Source organism: Rhipicephalus microplus, chromosome 5, assembly GCF_043290135.1.
Source record: "Rhipicephalus microplus isolate Deutch F79 chromosome 5, USDA_Rmic, whole genome shotgun sequence".
Classification (NCBI taxonomy): Eukaryota; Metazoa; Arthropoda; class Arachnida; order Ixodida; family Ixodidae; genus Rhipicephalus; species Rhipicephalus microplus.
Window position 1 is genome coordinate 82,056,387 of NC_134704.1, and position 21,709 is coordinate 82,078,095.

General features: G+C 44.5%; 1 protein-coding gene across 1 annotated transcript in view; it reads right to left on the bottom strand.

Annotated features, from left to right (window-relative positions):
• LOC119173811 (cadherin-like and PC-esterase domain-containing protein 1) overlaps nt 1-17,598 on the bottom strand; it is a 139,657-nt gene extending 122,059 nt beyond the window's left edge. Inside the window, exons 1-2 of the mRNA XM_075894525.1 lie at nt 17,527-17,598; nt 11,376-11,547 (exon numbers count right to left, since the gene is read on the bottom strand). Of these exons, the coding sequence (XP_075750640.1) occupies nt 11,376-11,547; nt 17,527-17,598 (244 nt within the window). The remainder of the gene's footprint in view (nt 1-11,375; nt 11,548-17,526) is intronic.
• Nucleotides 17,599-21,709: the final 4,111 nt, after the last annotated feature.

Consider the following 21,709-nt stretch of genomic DNA (forward strand, 5'->3'; position numbering starts at 1 on the left):
TGTGTTCTTTTTCCCCAAGCATCCATGTGTGTTTTGTTATTTTTTGTATATTTCTTGCAATAGCGATGACAAATCGCAACTAAAGTCTAATTGGTATGTGAAACATTACGATTGTTGTGTATATATTTGCATACTACAAATAATACTTTTATTGCTGTATGTGTTAAAATAAAGCAATTTACACTAGTACCTTTAATATTTTCCATTTTGTATATTTTTGTGTTTTTCATTTGTATCCTGCAAAATTCTTATGACGGCCTGCCTGCCTCACTGCATCTGGAGCAAAGGCCCTTAGTCAGGCTGTCAGGCTTTTAGCCTTTTGCTTTCGCTCCATTTTCTGTACTGGCACAGAAAGAAAGAATGAAAGGAAGAAAGAAAAAAGGAAAGAAAGAAAGAAAAATAAGGAAATAAATAAATAAATAAAGAGAGACAGCAAAAGAAAAAATAGAGACAACAGAAATACAGAAAAAAAGAAAAAAAAAGGAAGAAAGAAAGAAAAAAGGACGAAAGAACGGACGAAAGAAAGAAGGAAACAATGAAAGAAAGAAAGAAAGAAAGAAAGAGAGAGAGAGAGAGAGAGAGAGAGAGAGAGAGAGAGAGAGAGAGAGAGAGAGAGAGAGAGAGAGACATGAAGAGCTACTGCCCTAAAGCCTTTCATCAGCTTACTGGTAGCCACCAAACATCGCATAACCTCTCACCTTTGGGTCGGAAAGCAGTGGAGCACAAAATTTCGGCAGTTTTCCTTTTTATTTACATCAAGCATGGCGATGTTAGTCGCAATAGCAGTTGTGAGAACTATATTTAATTCCGTTTCAAGCGACACCTACGCCAAAACAAGCCTACGCACATAGCTCAGCGATGTTCGTCCTGCACAGAGGCCTTAAGTAAGAGCATCGGTTCCAAGCTAAAAGAAGCAGCTAAAGTTTGGCGCATGTGTTCACAGTCGCTTAATTGGTCTGCCGGGAAGACAAATTGTCTGTGGTAATATGATACTAAAATTGGCTGAGAGCTTCCAAAGTTTAACGTGTATATATATATGCGCACTTAGTGGCGGCTACGTTTCTGTGTATGTCTTCATGAATCGTCTTTCTTTTCTCATTCCGAGCGCTGTACAATAGCTTCGACTGCGTTTATTTGTTCTACGTGAGCCATCAAGCAAGGTCCTGACAAAAATAAAAGAGAGCCACAGAGACACACCTCCACCATTCCAAGTTTCGCTTGTACAATCCCGAATTTGTCTGCGACTATCTGTCACTGCTTCGTTCGCTTTACCAGCCGCTCTTTTACGGTCCCTATCTTAGTGCCTAAACTGTCCTATGGTTGGAGTTTCCAAAAACAATCCCCAAGATTCCATTCCAAGAGTTAGCCAACTAAAATAAAACAAGAGTGGGGCTTCGACAGAGGAGCCACATTTCATGGAAACACCATGTAGGGAAACGCCAAGCTGTCGCGCCGATTTCAGTCATTGTACGCCGAAAAAACAGGTAACTTATTTTCCGCCTGGCCTAAGACTAGCGGCAAAAATATTGAAAAAATTAGGTTCCGCATATATATAGCACATCAGAAAAAAATAAAAAAAAATGAGGCTCACCGACAGACGTGAGTTTAGCAGCTTCCACGCTTACCTTTTAAAACATTCTACTTTTCGTTGTGCTAGCCGAGAAAAAAAAACAGCCTAGTATTTATAACCGTTGGTGGCTTGTTCCAACTTAGCGGCTGTGTAGGCAAGAATTCGGATAGGCGGGCTGTTTTGTAACGAGAGTAATGGGGGACGCTGTGAGTGTCACCGAGAAGGCCGTAAATTGTAAAAGCTGTCAAACTGGGATCGATAACCGATCGAGGAACCGCGCACGGCGTGTTGTTCGCCAAAACCACAGACAAGTGGTTCTTTACTTTTTCTTTATTTACAGGCTATCGTTCTCTTTTCAGCTTGTTCTTTATTAGTCTTCCTTCCTCTTTTTCTAATGTAACCTATTGCCTCGTTCTCTTTGCATTGTATTTGCTGTCGTTGTTGCCATTGGTGTTGTTGTTGTTGGCTTTGTTGTTCTAAATTATTTGTCTTTAACAAGACACTCAAGAAGCTTCTTGTAGCCAGCGTACGCACACTATGTCTCACATATATCGACAAACACTGTACATCGCACGCACACACTTTTTCATTCATAGACGATCATACACACGTACATGCGTAGTTATGTAAGGTTTAGTACTTTATATTTTCCTTGAGAAAAAGGAAATAAAAAAGAGAAAAAAAGAAAGAAAGAAACAAAGAAAGAAAGAAAGAAAAAAGAAAGGAAAGAAAGAAAGAAAGAAAGAAAGGAAGAAAGAAAGAAAGAAAGAAAGAAAGAAAGAAAGAAAGAAAGAAAATGTGATGCAATGGTGAAGGCATCCTTTATTAGGCCCAGACGACACGATGAAGCGAGCACACCTGAGGCACAGAACGCAGGCAAGCCAAGTTCCCACACAAGATGAAGACGACGACCACCCATGATGATGATCATGTGGGAAGAAAGTAGAGGTACCTAATGAATTTCCACTGTATATTTATTTCTAGCCCTCCAAAGCATCCTAGAAAGGCAGAATAGCCGCGTTGTATTTCACGGAAAATCGTTCATATTCTTGCGGTTTCCTACTATCCACTAACATATATAAAGAATTTTTTGAATCAAGAAGAAAAGCATAAATGTCAAATAAAATTCATCCTTGGTTGTCGCTCATATTCTTCTTTGGATATTTCGTCATCAAACTTCGCAGCACAGGACACGTGAATTTTGCGAGAAAAATTTTCTACAGTTGAAAAAGATACGCAACCAATTTCAGCCGTCTTTGAATGCTTCCTCTTCTGCACCTTTAATTACGTCTCACACTGTGCAGGTGATTATGAATGAACTCTGAGTTTCCATATTACTAAATTTGTCAAGTTGTAAACGGTTCTCCTTCACAAAGCCTCACTTTTTACAGGCCAGGCAACGAGAAGACAGCAACATGTCGCCTGTTGTACTTGGTTGTTCCGGCATTTAATTTGTGCTGCTGCAGAACGGACATTCACAAGTTTTGCAGTATTTTTGCGAGAGAACTCGGTAAAAACGCCTGTACAACTTAATAAACCCTACTTTGCCTGACTTGGCTAAATTTTGCTTAATGCACGGACAATGAACTCTTTGAGCAGGAATGTAAACTCGAAGGCCGCATGATCGGAGGTCGGATGACGGATCCACAGCCACGTCCGGGGCGTTGTCGGGCTTAGCTATTCGTAATTTAGTTTTGCGTCCATCGCTCACATTTTTTCTAGTATCTGTACAGAAGGGTTGTCCTTTATTGCGACAAATTGACGAAAAATTTCTTTCCCAGTGCCCCATAGAGTTAACAAAGTTAACACAAGGTTCGGTCTCTGCCGGTGGCCATTTATTATTTAATCCAGTTTCCTTTCTTTGCATTTACATTACAGTTACTTGTGATAACATCCCCGACACCTTCCTTGGCCTGATTTTCTGACAGTTCTCATTATTATTGTGTCTCAGAAAAAGGCATTCTACAGAGCGCAGTGTTATACGTGGCCTCGTTTTATCGCGCATTTTGCTGCCTGTCTGGCCATCGGCAGTCGCGTACAAATATGAGGAAGGCTGGGTATACAAAGCAAGTGGCGCATCAAAGGACCAGCTTACTTCTTGCAACATCGAATGAGACATCATACGCTTGCGTTCAGAGACGCATTACTGTTTTCGCCAACATGTAGCCTAACGGTAATCTGACGGAACAACGAAAATAGATACAAAAGGAGTGTGCTGACGAGGCAGGACAACTCTTAAGTTCAACTAACGAAAAAAGATTCGCAGATGACAAAATAGCGGGTTCAACTACATGCCTTTGCTTTTCTAATTTACATTATTGATTGAACTTTGCCCTCGCTCACTTGTTGCCAGAACTTCCCATGCCCCCCCCCCCCCCCCATTTCATTTATTTGCACACCACACTTACTGACTATCGTTACATTCAACGCCACCATGTTTGCTCAGTGTTGTTTTAACGCAAACAGTACTTCACCGGCTCACGTGTCAAACGCCGCGCGATAAACAGCACCGACAGTGATGGGTTTTAAACTTTTCGAGACAGACTCCGCAAGGCTTTTCGCGCACTAGGTGGCAACCTCAGTTTTCCCATCTCTAACCTTTCTCACTCTCTTCGTCCTTTTTTGCTTCTACTTCTTTTTCTTCACTGCTCTCTTCTCAAATCTGAGACAGGAAATCTTGAAAGCGTTTCTTTGTAACGCAATTACGGTCTCCATCTGGAACCGAGAACTCCCGGAGGCTCATTCATTAGGGAGGAAGGAAGAGAGCAAAAAAAAAGCGTTAGCCTCGATGGGCAATTCCCTACCTGCTCCCTGAGAGAACCGACTCAGCCCCCCTTACATACGCTTCAGGCCACTGCGAGCCTTGGCAAAACAGGTCAAACAGGGCGCGGGAAATAGAGCCTGGAGTGCTTACGCTTTTATATACAAACCACATACTTGGTCGTTGTCTTTTAATATTGTTGTAGTTTTTGATGCATTTGCTTTATGTTACCATTGCTGGTCTCAGAAAAATATTTCGAAATTACACGCCGGCGTCGCACGACACACTTTATGATGTGATGTCGCAATTATGCGTGTGGATGCCAGCGCAGTCAGAACCCATCGCTCGACCAAGAAGAAAGAAGGAACGAATGAAATTTGTAGGGCTCATTGCAGATTCTAATGTTACAACTACAAAGCCTGCAGGGTCAATCCCTGCAGCTTTCGGAGCAACCTTGTATCTGGAATTATCCCTTCGGAGTGACCTTGTTGTAACTGTTATCTATATAGCAATTACTACGATATATTTAAAACAGTTCAAAAAACGTCCCCTGCCTTCCGTGGCTTCATTGTATTTTTGTTTTCATTAAGGCTGAAAAGAGGAGCCTCGTAAGAAGGAAAGGAGAAGCCAGGCGAACCTCCGCGAGCACTACTAGCCAACGAAGGAGGACCGGGTGACTTGGAAAATAAATAAAACAGCACAAGTTTATTTGCCAAGGTGGGATTTGAACAGGTGCGAACGATCACGGTTGGAAGACAAGTGTTATGACTACTGCGCTGTATATCCACTGAATTTCTGTACATGGCACGTATTGCAAATGTGCTTGATGTATACACACAACGAACAAAATACTCAGTATCGCTTCTACACGCGCGGAACAAGCGTTGCACATAAAGACGTTTCTAATATTACTGTGTTCTAAAAGAATATCACAGCAGTGCATTTCCTTCCTCGTGGATATATATCTGGCAGAACCTGTTTACTTGAAAGATTTTTATTAGTCAAACACCTACGCTTACTCAACGTGAATTTATGAGGAGTGTATGAAGGTGACGGGGCAGTGACTACGTGGGCCACTCGTCTCTCCACTCTCGCAGGGAATGGCGCTGACAACGGTGCCGGTGGTTTCGCCGGCACCAACACGGGCTTGCGAGGAGAGACGCTTACGACGAGCCAGCTAGGAAATATATGAAATGCGACATCACATTTGGTGCGACTGTGCGCTGCGCTGCGTAATACTCAGAGATAGTGATTGGCCTCCATTCTAGCGCACCTTGTTAAAAGGGCCATGCATGACACGCAATTTTCGATCATAATAGGTCTCATGTGGTTGAGCATTTGAGCATTCACATATAAGATAGCGAAAGTTGAGTTTCCTTGGCCATTCGCTTGACTTGATCTTGTATGTTTTTATTACCACGCGAGTGGCCTGAAAGTCGGTAAACACTGGTGCGCTGGTGAGCCGCGACCTAATAATAGCTAGCTGTGTAAGCGTCTGCATTCCGGCAACCTAATCCGGCCACCTGCTTTCGCGAGATCACGGTGATGTACAAATCGAACAGGCTTTGATTTCCGCCCCGGGCAATGGGCCTGAACAAAGTGAAGGTGCACTGGTTCGTACGCCTATACGCAAAGACATTGTTGTGGATGGCAATACTCAGGCATTTCATTCTGGCTTTCTCCAGTAAATATGCACACTGTGATCATCCGCTTGTGGGTATTTTTTCCATGTTATATGGGCGTGCCAATCTAGCCCGGTGGTCCCCCCGATCACTTCCCCTTCAACCCCTATTCGAGAGAGCTGGTAGGCTGCCCTGCTCGGCTGCTTGGCCTTGGAGGGTCAAAAAGCCCTGGCCAGGACGTGTGCCACCGCAGAAGCCACGGGGGTCCCGGACAAGGGACTCCTTTTAGAGGTCATAAGTATCTCACTTCTAAATAGTTACAATGAACGTTTTTCACCACCACCACCACCAGCCAACGTATTGCTCCGTGGTCAGCGGTACGCGAAATGGACGTATTCTTCCTTGCTTCATTCAGCTTGCCACTGAAACTAAACGATTTGTAGCGACTGAAACTTCGGTAGGAGGCGTCAGCTACGCTCCTTGCTGCACACGGTGTCACACGGACCATGACAAAATGGCAGTCGCCAGTGGTTGGCAAGGTCTATAAAGCCAGCAACGTTTACGACTTGATTTGTCATAAAATATTTTTTGCAGCCCGTTTTTGAAATCTGTATAGGCACAATTGACCCACTGCTTCTAGTTTTCACTGAAAATCGCTATTTTTTGGTGACCACGCCATGGCGCTTTTATTAGACAAATATCTGTTAAAGCTATGTATACGTGTCACCGACTAAAGACATCGCACCTGAAAACTGATGAAGTCACTGCTGAAGCGTACAAGAAAAATCAACTTGGCCAAGCGGCTACGACAGTGCTGTCGCGAACCACGCAACATGACGGTAGGTGACCATGTGTGTAGTGGGTTACGTGCTGTCCTTCTTTCTCACTTTTCTGCATCTTTTACTCTCCGCCATTATATTTTAGTGCGTAAGGTAGCAAACCGCTTGTCGTAAACTTCCCGATTTCGCTGTCTTTCCTTCACCAGCGTTCTTTCTCTCTCTTCCTAGTAACGACTCATCGGAAACTTCAAACGGCGTTAAAACATGGATACTGTAGTACTTTGAGGTGACAAGTATGGTTTCGATGCCTAATAAACAAATAAAAAGCAAACAAGACTACCTTTCCTGACCTCGATTTACGCGACACATCAGCGGCGATGGTGAGGCCTCATCTTGCTAGGAGGAACCAAATTTTCATCCACCATTGCGTTGTTTTCAATAGCCCTAATATGCTTACTTTTTTAACTCTCTGGAACTTCTCATTGAGACATCACCCGAGACCGTGCGCCGAAAACAAAATTCTCAGCCATTGGGGAATATCAATTCGCGGGTGTGGCCAGAAAAAGTAAAGTAGTTAAGTATGCACCCTTTACTTTCGCCAATCACATCGTGCGCCTCAGATGCTAAGGAGCGCTAAAAAAGCATAGTAATACTTAAAGAAGAAGAAGCAAAAAGTCATAAAGCCATCATGCCGTTTTATGAGCATTACCACTCCAGCGACTGCTCCGCCAGCGTACGCTCGCCCAGACTGCAGATCACGCGCCTGCAATCCCCATGGGGAGCAATCGCCGCGGGACTTCGGGAAGCGTGCTTCCCCACGGAAGGTAAGCGCCGGCGCCGACTATCTCCCTCCGTGTACGCTTACCTCGTTTAAGTTCAGTGCACAGCGCATCATCCATCACTGTCCAATGTTTGCCAAGTTCAACTAGTGTCCCTCTCATTGCCGCTTCTTCCTGAATCAGCATCCTCAATTTTTTTTTACTGCATGCTTAAATGCTTTCCGCCGAACAGTTCCACTCTCTGTACCGTGTATACCCTCTGGGTATTGCGTCGGAAAGAAGAGAAGAGGCGGCTGCCATCCCCGTACGTTTTCTAGAAGACCGATATAGAAAAACGCTTACGGGACATTTTTACGGAGTGCTTTCAATATAATTAGCGCGTTTAGATGCAGGAGTTTCCACAGACCCGGTCATAATGAGAAGGCGTGGTCCTTTCTTATTTAAATGTGACTGAGATGGATGTCGCCCAAAGCTGGCGGAGACTGCCTCTGTTTGGAGTTCCGGCGGAAAACACCCCTCGTGCAAGCGCTGAATAATGCACGACGATGCGGTAGTCGTAAAGCGAGACGCAGACTGTCGCAGAATAAAGCGTGACGTCAGATGCGACGGACAGTGGCTCCGAACGACGTTTCACCAATGTGCGCTACCGCGGCTTTATAAAAATCGGATGAATGAAAACAAAAATAAATGAGCCTGGGTTTGGGGAAACGTCGAATAAAAATGAGTTCTTTGGTTCCGTGGTCCCGTTATTTACATTGCTACCATCTCAACTCTGGCAGCTATTGAAACCATCGTGTGTGAATTACGAAGCTTTATTGCATGGTGTTGCCAGAAAATGTTCAGGAGTTGAGGAGAGGGCGTCAGCTATCTTTATTTTACATTTTTATGTGCGTTACAAACTTTACAAATAAGCATGCCAAATTTTAAAAAACTGTGATGGGGCTAAAACCTCATGGCCACGCTAGTGATTTATTTGATGGTCACTTTTACCGAAGCAGTTCACCCCATGGTCACGCCAGTGGTTTATTTGGTGATTGCCTCCACCCAAGCAGTTGCCCCTTAAGCCGACAGCAGTGGTTTACAATATGGTCGCCTTCCCCCGAGCACTTCCCTACCCTGGGCACAACAGTGAATTATTCGATGGCCGCCTTCACCCGGGAAGTTTACCTCCATGGCCACACGAGTGGTTTATTCGACGGTAGCCTTCACCCGAACAACTCGTCCCCACTGCCACGAAAGTGGTTTATGAGATGGTCGACACAGGCGCGGGTGCCTAAAATACCTGAAGACACGTTAATATCCTTTCTTAATCATTTCTTTACTGCGAGTAAATAAAATATTGAATTTCGTATATACGTAATTATGTAACAAATTTTATAATTATGTAGTATCCGTATTCCCCTAATTCTGGTGGCTTTATTATAATTGTGAATGACATAAACTGTCTCGCTTCCTTTTTTTTCCCACTCTCTACGATTCGGTTTTTATCTGATTACCATGGATAATCTCGTTGATGATAATCCTCAATGCATCTGAATGAAGCAGTCGCTCTGGCTTAAGAGGAGCTTCGGCTGTTGCTCGAGAGTAGTCGTTGCGAGACGAGTAAGGGCAAGGTGGCGCATGCAAGTGATACATTCTGAAAGATTACAGCACTTAGTTTTTATTTGCGCATTTAACTTGTCGCATGTCAGTTTTTTTTCCTTTTCCGCTCTGATTGAGTGCCTTCGTGGAACATAAACTGCAAGAGTTTCGCAGGCTGAAGTAAGCAGGGGAAGCAATGCACTAGAGCGCACTTTGAGGCAGAGGAGTCTACGCCTGCGAATGCTAACGTTGAATCTGTTTTTGGTCGAAGTTTTCATGTCCGGGGACCATCGTAAATAGGAAATTGTAGTAGTATTTATTCACTTGCTGTGTTTAAATTCTACTATCGGCAAGTGAAACGCATCCTACTGTTGTCTACTTCCACAACTCACCACTATTTTCACTACTGCTCCCGCCACTCCTTCGATCGCATTCATTCACTTCGTGCCACGCCAATCCAACTTCATCCAACTTCATTCAACCCACTTCATTCCCCTTTATTTCACTTCATTCGATCCCATTGCATGCCACCAGTTACGCCGTTTATTTAGTGTCCACCAAGTGGGGCGTACAGAATATCTTATTTTACTTATCCTCTATTTAAAACCCCTGGAGTCTCCTAGCCCAAGTTTTAGGTCCAACACGCATCAGCAATTGGTAACAGAATCACTGCGCACTAATTCGCAGCAGAGTGAAACAAGGATATTCCGCATTTGTTCCAGGACAACTTCGTTTACTGAAACCACTGATTAGAAGTCGTGCTGATGAGTGAGCGAAGGAAACTTCAAGCAACTGTTACGAATGAGCGAGACGTTTTACCCTGGTATCAAAACCTTCCTACTGCGGCACGTATACAGTAGTTTTGAAAGAGGAAAATGCCATCTGCACTGAAATTATGATTTAGGTATGACGGAACCACCTCCTAGTGATTATGCCAGTCGCTCTTACACAACTGGTATACGAAGTAGTAGTCCTGTCGAAATCCACTCACACTCGCTGCCAGCGCACCATCCCAGCATCGGGCATGCTTCGTGTGGTATCGAGCGATACCACAGCTTGGTCCCCCAAGACGTCCTGCTCTCAAGAGCTTGCTCGGCCACTTAATGAACTGTCGCGGCCGCAGATGGCCCGAGGCACATCTGAGGCCGGGAGCGAATGCATGGCTATTCCACCGTCGTTGCGCTACGCTTGGACGCTGTCACGGCTCATTTATCGGGATCGCTCGCTACACGACGCCGCCACGAGCTCGTGTGAGAGACAAATTTAATAACTCCTCGCACGCGGTGCCCAAACACTCCAGAGAGGCGAGGCCATATCGCGTGGAGACACCGTCATGGTCAGTATACGGTGATTAAAGGCCTCCCTGGATTTAATTAACGCCATCTAGCTAGCCTGAACGCTCTGACGGTAGCTCTGGTCGATGTTTTCGCACCACCTATGAAAGTTTAGGGATCTTCGTTAACTGCATCTGCGCCGACGCATCGGCTGGTTGATAGGAGTTACATGAGCCGATGCACTTACTATCCCTTGAAGGCATGTTCACGGAAACCTTGATACGTAACAAAATTTCGTCACTTTATCGGTTCTGAAAGTTTGCCTTCGAGGGCTTCATGTCTATAGGCTTCAACTTCAGAATATTAACGACTGAACATAAGGCGCTTAGCGCAGGGGATACCTTATAGTTATAAACAGCTTTTTACACTTACGCCGCACCACCAAAATTTTCACGCGAGCTTTATGTAATTTTGAAAGAACTATAAACATATGGTTGAGCGTCATAAATATTGGTGGCTCTTTGAGACGGACGTCCTTGATTTATGCCAGCTCAAGTCAACTGTCACATCCGTTAAAAATGGACCCCGATGACCTAATTAACTTTAAAAATTAACAAGAAAGTTCACGGCAAACAATTTACGTGAGCCTGAGAAACAAAAGTGTGCCGTAGGTGACCTCGCACACTGCCGAAAGGAAGGGTTCCGCTTTATTGCGCAGTATTCGTTATTATAGCATCAAGTTTTCCGGACAAAGTATTGAAGCTTTCTGAAAATGCAGAAATTTTCAGTGATCGTGTGAGAATCCCCCTCAGAACAGTGCACGTGGTCCTGTTAAATGGTCACTTGGAAACAAGAGGCTGCAATCATGTCATGTCATATACTTTGCAAGGACTGACAGTTCATTCGTCCTTGCCCAGCTCTTCAGGCTTTTGGTGTTTCATCTTTTCAATGTATTCTCCCCAAGATAGCACCCGTATAGTGAGGAAGTGCTACGTCATTATTCGCTCACCCGACGCGGTGTCCTGCGGGTTGGTCTGCAGGTGCAGGCTGGTGAGCCGGTAGCTCATGTACACAGACAGCATGGCGAATGAACACAGTAGCAGCAGCAGGTCCCGCACCGACAGGCAGCGCCAGCACCAGCGGGTATGCTGCACGGCTGAGCACGGATGTTGCTGCACGCCCTGCGACCATGCAAAAAGCAGTTCATTCATTCGTTCATTCATTCATTCGTGTTCGAAAAGTGCACTACTAACAAAGACCGTAGATGTAACAAAGATGAAAACAACAATACACTAGTTCTGTCTCTAAAAAAGGAAATACTCCTTGCACTGGCAATGATGACAAGCTTGACAAAGTTCATCTTACGAGACGCAGCTTGAAACATGTTATAGTGAGCTGCCAAATGTGTTAAAGTATTATGATATTTCACCTGCGTCGGTAGTATACCGTAGCAGTAACGCTACGTTATTGTCGTTCCGTGTAAGCGTACCACGATGGGAAAACTTGTTCTACGCGGAACATGCTCGATGCACTGAGTAACGTGATGAGACGATTACAATCTCTAATACAGGTCATGCGGAACGCTATGATGTGAGCCTATCCCTGTTATCACCAATGAAACTCAAGGGCCATTACGTGTCGTACATTCGTTTTTTTTTACTATTTGCGTTTTCGGAACTGTTCAGCTCATTACAATAGCCCCATTATAGGAACAGACACGCAAATCCAGACCAGTGTCACACACCACAAGCACCCACATGGGGCCCCATACGTGTTCATATGTACTGTCTTCGTATGCGCGCTATTTTGTACATATGAAATTGGCGCACGAATGACACGGCATGTGCCTAACGTAAAACTCGAGATACAGAGTGTGGCGTATGGCGAGCCTTTCATATTCACACGCGCGCGCATGTGGTTATCATGCAGTATGAAACGCTGCTTGTTCTCACAGAGAGTGCTTTGAAAGCCCATTCATTGCAAATAGATCAACCATAATTAACCATTATCATCAGCAACCTAATCGTGCGAGCGCGTAGGGAGTTGTATGGTGTGCTTGGATAATTCACGGAAAGATGAATTATGGCGGAGCGGGCAATTCGCAACATTCTGTGCCGTAGCCATTTTTGGGCGGTTTAATATGACGAATGTTACGCGCGCCAATTACGAGCACGCTATTAGATGTCATGAAGACGAAGCTTTATTATCCATCCAAGCTTTTCTAGATAAAATGTATTACAGCCACTCTTTTGGCTCCGAAGCCATACACCGAAGCTTCTTGGTCAAATTTGCAATGGAATACACTTATGAAGCGACGTTGAAAGCACCACATTAATTATTTAAATTAGCGTAGTTGAGATGCTGTGTCTGGTACAGGTGTTCCGTGAGCATAATCTATCGCGCTTGCATATTTATTTTCTCGTACACTTAGAAATTAACTTCATTAAGTAGATTACAGCGTAACGCTTCCCTGTTATGGAACGCCTCACTCACATGGTCGTATGCGACGCTGCAGTTTGTTAATTATAATGCCACTTCCTTTTTTTCTGCTCCGCTTACTCATTTTAATGTACGCTATTGGGTAAATGGAAATCTGTAAAAAGCATTATTAGCGCTCAAAAGTCGTCAACAATGTTCCAGTGGTCGAGCCTAGCTAACGGCTCACGCGGAAAAGGTGCTTTTAACAGCAAAGCCGTTGAAGGGTACTTTTTTCGCGTGAGCCTCGTGTTGCGAGAATGGAAGTCTGTAACAAGGGAAGGTACTGCGTCATGCCAAACAGAGTGTGGGCTTTTTAAAAGTATTTTATTATTTTTGTGTTAAATAACGGCGATACTCTTCTGAAAGAGCATTTCGCATGGTTCAAAGGTGTTACTGCTTAAAACAAGTTTTTAAAATCTATGGCCTCGCGTAAAAGATTTTTCTGTTGCTTCTTAGTTTTTGCTCAAGTTTCATTTGACCTAACCCGACTTGTACACCTGACGTAAAGTTAGAATTAATCGAAGTTTACGGATTTAGTGAAGCGCGCGATTTTAGCTTCCGCCAAGTCGGAAATGTCGCCGTAGGAAAGTGCAACTGCTGGTTATTTTTGGTCACACTTCTTATATACACACTCACAAGGTCATTTGTGCATTCACCAGAGAAAACTCAAATGTGAAAGCCATCTTCTCATTGTTCACACTTAATTTTAAAAAGCGCAGAACAGGAGTCATGGCTTCACGTACGTGCCACTGCCAAACACTGTCTCCATTTTATTCTCTTAGAGGTCGTGCAGTCCCCGGTTTTCTTCCCCGCCCGAAAGAGGGCGCTACAACGACATCGTGTGGAACTCCGTCACACGACGTGACACCCGGGTTTGTCACGTCATGCTGACATCACAAAACTGTGGTCTGTGACGTCGTGATGACGGCGTATGGTGACGTCATTTCGCGATGAAAAAAAAATTTCAATACTAATCCCCCATGCCTCGGGACAATCACCGGTGGCTGTTAAGAATGAAGAAGAAGAACAAGAGGGAAAGGAAAGGCAGGGATGTTAACCAGTCTGGAGCAACCGGTATGCTACCCTACACTGAGTATAGCGATGAGGGAGTTTGAAAGATAGAAAAAATTAGAGGAAGGAGAGCTCGCACACGCGTTGTGTTCACAAATGCTGATGACTTGGAACATGTCGACGCACACTAATTCGCGAAAGTCCGAAAAGACGCGATTTTAGTCCACTGGAGTTGCACTGAATGACGGATGGTTCCTTGACTTCTTAGAAATGATGGTGATCATTAGCCACATTTCTACTCGAGTGGTTCAAGTACTGGGCTTAAGGCGTCCAGTACTATGAGAGCGGTTCGTGCAGACGCTGTCCTCATGTCCAACAAGATCTCGCGGATGGCATCCATGAGAGAACGAAGCATAGTTATGACTTTGTCATCTTATGTGTGTCATCAGCACTTGGTGAAGACACCTGAGTGGGCATTGTCTGCTGACGGCTGTTAAATTTCCCATTTGACGAGGCATCTAAGGTCTTCGCCTTAATAAATGTACCTTTGAGCACAGCTAGACGTTCTAAACATACGAAGGCAGTGTTGCTGTGGAATCTGTGACTGAGGTTTCATGTTCCCCAGTTGTACTGCGGAACTAGCGGTGGTTTAGTACTTTGTGCACAACTTCATAGTCGAGTGTGTCATGTCAATATATTCATACGTTATTTCTGAATCCGCTTACAATCAGCCTAATTTCAAATTCTTCCAACAAAGAGTAGCCAGCTTCCATATGCCCTCAGCTCACGTATACAAGCAGAATGGGTCCAGTCGCAGAGAATGCGTGCTTTTCGATTTAACACCTAAATCGTGGATGTCTGCTTGCTGGTAATCAATTTCTGCTTCACACCTAGGTCGCGGTTCTTCTTTTCTTATGTAATTTTCTGACGGACTAGACAATGCGTTTGTCTCTTTTTGTCCACGTATTTGATTGCCGGCACCCACCTCTTTGTATGTTTTCTGTGATACACGCCTATAATTCTTTCCAAGACAACAAAAAGGATAAAAGCGAACGCATCAGTCGTCCGTTCGCGAAATGATCCTGAAATGTACAAGTACCCGTGCTCGGCGAACGCGGAATAGAGCACCCAGCAGGGAGGTTTTTCGTACCCTACACACGTAGGGGTCGTCTTTCTTGTGCTTAACTTTCACTCTACATTTCGCCGTTTCATTTCCTTCTCATTTTTATCTCTTTCTATTTTACGGTAATATTTTATTTTTTATCTGGTCTTTCATGGAATAGTTTAGGCATGGGAAGGCACGTACTCGCAATAGACAGCGAGGCACTAAATATGAAAGGGAAAAAAGGAAACACGGGGCGCTGATGCGAAAGCAGAAAAGCTGCTCCCACCCTCCCCCCTCGACATCCACCTCACCACGCCCAGGCACTAAAACGTCCCCGGGTAATGTGTCACCAGACGACCAAGGGTCAAAACGGCAGTCGATCGTCGAGTCACCAACGGCTGCCATGGCGCTTCACCACGAACACAGCGGCTTGCGCTCTTCGAAACACTCGTTCATGAGTTGGCAGAACAATATCTCAGAAAAAAGCAGAAGATTCGGTTTCGAGGAGCGGAGAAAATTAATTTCTATATGTGATTACAACCAAAGAATAAACACAAGCGCCGCCCCTAGAGCTGTGGCTCACCTGCCATTCATCTGTGTTTGAGTAGTGCTACGTTGTTTCCGCCCAACCATAAGTACTTTTACACTGCTAACAAAAATGCTATGTGCAAAAATATTTTGAAGTTTGTCGTCCTTACTGAAACACTACGTTTTATAGAAACGGATGTCAAAATCATTGCAGTAATTACACAAGCAGTTGATGTTTTTTTTTTTTTTGCCCGAAGCCAACGCCATCAACATATGTCTGTATAACGAACCGATATAAATTGGCTAACGGAACTTCACGTCACAGAAATTAACGAGCGTTACTTGATGAGTCACCTATGCAAATGTTCTCGGTGTGGGAGAGTTACGGTTGCAGGTAGAGCTTCCATTTACTCTCAGGTTGTAAACGACTATAGGTAGTGAAAAAAAGATACAAAATAAAAGAGATAGCTCGTATTGAGATATAATGAAAACAAGTATATGGTCTGCTGCGTCATACACTTGGCGTCGAGAAGTGACGGGACCTACAAAATGTTAAACAAGAAATTGAGAGTGCGTCAGCAAGATAATGAAATAAGCATGGGAACTAAAAAAAATTACACAACGTCTGCACACAATGCGTTTTAAGCTCAGGATAACGGTTAAAAAAGGACGTGTTATGTATGTATTACGTAAGTTAGCTCGAGAGAAAACTGTGAAGAAGTAACACAGGTCAACTACACTTGTGCTCAGTTTTCTATTCTACATAGAAGAAAATTAAAAATAGGAAGAAACAGGACAGAAGGCACTGCCACCACGATCCCATGCCTATATAATAAAAGTGGCCATTGAGGTCGGCTGAGTTTGTGAACTGGGAAATGGGAAGAGTTCGTGAATTTCATGTTTACATTTTTTAACCCCTGTATCTTCTGACTATTTCAAACTATGGCATGTGACAGACCAAGGTATTGTGCCAAAAATCCGCAACGTGCTAAATCCGGAACAATTCCGCCGCGGTGGGCCGCTGCCCTGTGCAGCCCCAGCCTCGGTGACCAACTCAGGGGCCGTCCAGCAAGCCCACGAGGCGGCGGCCAGGCGATGTCTTGACGGCCCTACGCGGGAAACCTAAAGCCCGGTCGGTGAAAGCTATGCCGGACTGCCAATAAAGCTGTTACCAACCAATGACAGATACAGCAAGCACAATTATCAATATCTTTGTTAAAAAAAGTCTACCTGTCTTTCACTATTCTGTCTAATACTCGAGGTAGTAAAGAAAAAGATCCTTCTTTCAAGATTGATTCGCTGTCCACTACGTATGTGTCGGCTGTCTAACCACCATCGACGTGTCACAGTCATCATGTCTCTATTATCAGGACGGCCGTCATATTACAATGAAAGAACAAAACAGGCTTCACGACACCGTGTTTTGGTTACTCAAAATGCCCTGTTATGAGTGAACCTCGAAGTAAATGTGAGGAAAACGTTAACACATCAATAAACTTTCTCGAGCAGCTTAGTGCAATGCATTCAGCTGAAAAGCCTTTAAGCTAAAGTGTTCTCCAGCTTAAGTGTGTTCTTTCTAAGTTGAACGAACTAAGAAAGAGAAATTGGTCAAAGCCTCGCTTTTTTTTGTTCTGTGCAAACCAATCAAACCAATAGGTACCTTCTAAGTCACACCTTAAGTGTCTTCTTTCTCAATTTTCAGGGTGGGGGCAATCGCCATAACTATACAACTTACCATAACATACATCACGAAAGAGTAGACAGTGCCTCATCCGCATCCTGTAGATGCAAAGCTACAATACCTTCCGCTGTCTGATTGCAGTTGTTACGCCAAGAAGCCTTTATGGCTAATCGAAAATTATAGCGGTGGACACAAAGCCATCAGTTTATGGGAAAGCACGTTTTTCGGAGACGCGAGCATTGACAAGAGGTGTACTTAGTTCATTCTGACAGATACACTAAGTGTCAAACAAGAAGAAAAGAAAACGCAATGTTTATGGTGCACGTTTTTCAATTACTTATTATTTAATTCACTTACGTCATCCTTGCTGGCGACCACGATTATCAGCTGCTGCGTGAAAATAATGGCCACCGGTTCAGCGACAATCATTTCACATACACACATAACTTTTCAAAGGAAAAATATTACCCTGACATAACTTATGCAAACGGTTTATGAAAGGTGTGGAGCTCAATTGACGAGCACATAGCATTTTCTCTTATGTGATACATTTCATTTCAAGAAAACAAATAGTTTACCCTGTGGTGTCCTCCATTATCAATGTCGGCTGTCTTCAAACGATTGCACCCAAGAGAAATCAAACGCCTCGGTTATGCTTACTTCGGTTCATTTTGTAATAAAAAAAAAACTGCGCACAAAAAACACCCATAGCACCAATGCCCCCCTTCCCCACCCCATGCCGCGGTAACATGAGCTGGAGCGGTCGCAACACCGCCGACGCCAACGTTAGCAACGTTAGTTGTAAAACGTTACTGCCAGCCCTCTGGCTGTAGGTACAAGCGGTGTGCTCCGACGAGTGGTTTTCCAGTCGAGTGCGCGGTTCAGCCGTGACCACACCAGCACTGGCCGGAGCCCCTGGGCATCGTCGTCTCGCCTGGCTCCCTTGCTCTCTCCCTAATATTCCTCGTTTTGTGCCTCATTCTTTAGTGTTTCGATTGCGTGCGCCTCCTTTCTCTTGCGTTTCGCTTCATATATGACGAGGGAGAGGAGGCGGTCATCGATTCTTCCGGTACGTCGGTTGCACCCAGGGACCCGCAGTGTGTGGTTGTGTGTCTGCTCTGCGACCACGCCGTCATACCTGTGCCCGAGGCAGTAGAAGGTATGCCTGTCTTGCCTCAGACGACAAACCTTATCTCCAGCCTCCCTCGCGCTCTATCTCTCTTTATCATCGCAGATCATTGGATCCTGTCAGACTACGCTGAGCGTATCGATACAGTCGTTACTGAAAAGGACTTCTATTTCCCTTCAAGCTATAGCCATAGCCGATGGCGCAGGTACAAAGAAAGAAAGAAAGAAAGAAAGAAAGAAAGAAAAAAGAAAGAAAGAAAAAAAGAAAGAAAGAAAGAAAGAAAGAAAGAAAGAAAGAAAGAAAGAAAGAAAGAAAGAAAGAAAGAAAGAAAGAAAGAAAGAAAGAAAGAAAGAAAGATAAGAAGAATCGGACGCAGGCGAAAGCCATCTGACACTTTTTCTTTTCAATCGATGTACTGATCTCTTGAAAGCTTCGTACACTTCACCTTGTTTCGCATTGCCTCCTACAGAGCGCATGCACTGCTAGGTATTCTGCACCTAAATTGGCAGTGCATGGCGTCCGTGACCGGTCAACCGTGGGCAAATGAGCGATGTCATATGATTACGTCACAAGTTTTGGCGCTTTGTGACGCTGCGTGGTGGGATCATCACATGATGATATTTTTCATCACTTGTGTTAATTCCTATGGCAAAATGTCGCGTTTGTTGAGCCATCCAAGGCTCTCACCTTAAACGAAAGAAAGGAAGAAAGGCATGCGAAGACCTACCTGAGCCTGCCATCGGCTTAAAAAGAATCTAAAGAATTCAACACGCTAGTAGCTGCCTGTAACACAATACACGACGAAATGTTTTTTATGGCTACAAATAAGGTAGAGCAAGCCCATAGGCGTATCATCCGGGGGGGGGAGGGGGAGGCAAGGAGGCGCTAGCCTTTCCCTTGAGAGAAGTTGGGGGGTTGAGACCCCCCCCCCCTTTCGACAGTGGACACTCTTGGCTGCACGCTGCTATGTTACAACATTGTGAAATTTAGCAAACATTGCCGCTGTGATGATTTTTCTTGTATGTTCACACACACGCACACACACATACACACACGTATATATATATATATATATATATATATATATATATATATATATATATATATATATATATATATATATTCATTCATTCATTCATTTATCGGCTGACGAATGAGAGAGTGGGATAGGTGTGTCCTTCCCCCCCACTCGCGAAAGAGTTGGTACGCCACTGAGTGACTCGTAGAAAACGATGTTCGTAACATGCTTATTAATTAGACCCTGCACTGAAGTTGAACTCTGCTTGACCCGACGACTTTAAAAGGCTAGTAAACGTTAGTTTTGGCAAAGCTGGAAGCTAATGCTAGGGAGAGGAGTGAAAACTTGAAGCGCATTTCACAAGAAAGCTGCAGTTTCTGCGTCGCGTGGCAGTGGCGGCATCTATCGGGACTTTTATACAACGAGGCTCATCCCTCGCCGCGTACTTAGCCATGAGGCGCGCCGTGCTGAGATCAATTGCCTTTTATATATTTCCATGATTTGAATTAGCAGCCTGACCATGCCGATGCACTAAGCACATGCCCCGTGAAGAGGTGTCATCATCTCGCGCCAGCAAGTGCATGTAACTCTGCTTCAGTCTGTTGATCTTATTTATCCAATTGGCTCTGCACTTCAACCAGAAATTAACTACTTTTCATTATGCGACCCGTAACGGACCACTAAGCTGCTATTATGCCTTGTCCTATAAGTCACCCGTTGTACAGCATACCTGTACCCACCCTTCATTCAGGCGTACCTGTTCAACAAACTTGTTTCTTTTGTAGCCCTAAAATTTCGGCCATTCGCTCTCTTGAAGTTTACTACGGAATATTGCAGCAACTGTAATTTTCGATAGGGTTAATTTAGCAAGATGAGTCACTGAGCTTAAAATTTAAAAGTAAGCGTAGTTTCGTACATGTAAAGCTAAAGCAGAACCCACTCCAAGCCATTTCCTCGCGCTGTACACTCTGTCTGATAACCAAAAATCCATCGCTGCACTTCAAAATAAAGTACAGTGCCCGTCTTACTGAAAATATAGCTCAGTCTACCGGTAAACCATAGGATGTGGAAGCGATAGCACATGCAAACTCAAATAACGCAGTGTCGGAACCTCGCCTATAATACTTTCTACGCTCTAACTTGTTCTTCATTGAGGTACGCATATGAATGCGATGCGCACCCACACTCATTTCACGCGCAGCTCCTTTGATAGCAAATGTGTATACAATAAACTAAGGCGCATTGAGTTTCAGGGCCTAAGTCCGGAAGCCATGTGTTTATTGCAAGTCAACCACACTTTAGTCACAATTAAAAAAAAAATCACAGCATATCCACGGAGTGAACAATGATCAGTGTGGCGAAGCGTCCGTAAGCCTTTTCGTGCTTCCGTCCATTCGCGTGACCTTCCGTGCGTCCATTCATGCGTCCGTCCACCGGTCCGTGCGTCCATACGTCCTTGCGTCTACGCGTCTGTCCATCTGTCCTTTTATCTTCTAGTCTGTCTGTCCGTCCGTCCGTGCGTCTATCTAGTGAACGCTCCAAGTATCACCATCTCGCATCCCCTGTGGCACATACCCGCTCCGCGCGTTTATCCATCCGTTCGTCTGTCTTTTAGTCTGTCTGTCCGTCCGTCCATGTGTCCGTCCGCGCGTCCATCTAGTGGACACTCCAAGTACCACCCTCTGCTATCTTGCATCCCAGTGGCTACGTACGACAACAACGGAGGATGGACAGACCCACGCATTAAGGAGCTTCGTCCCTAAAACGTACGTCGGGATTGCACGCAATAGAATTATAAAAAATTTTCTAAACTTCATCAACACCTTTTGAAGAGTTTTGAGAGTAATGATCACATACTCTGTAACCAGCCCTCGTCCATGTCCATACAACTATGCTGCATAATTGCTCTTTGTTTTGGCACATCCTTCACATTGTGCGAATCTGTTTCAAAGGTAGCAGTCGGCGAATAATTGTCTGCGCTGAACTTTCTGACTTCACGTGCCATGGTGGTCTCGGGGTTAAAACACTCGGCTGCTGACCCCCAGGTCACGAGATTGTAACCCGGCCGCAACGGTGGCACTTTCGATGGAGGCGAGAACGTTTGAGGCCCGTTTACTTAAATTTAGGTGCACATTAAAAACCCCAGGGGGGCGAAATTTTAGGAGCCCTTTACTATGGCGTCTTTCATAATCATGTGGTGGTTCTAGCGTTTCACGATTACCTTATGGTCTTATACCGGTGTCACACGTGCACATTTATTTGCGATAAGTGTCGATCCGGATTAATCACAATCCAGATTAGGTGCTGCTGCACGCTCACTTTTAATCACGATCAGGCGTGATCGGGATCAAGATTATCGCAATCCGCGCATCGCAATCTGCCTGAGAGATCAA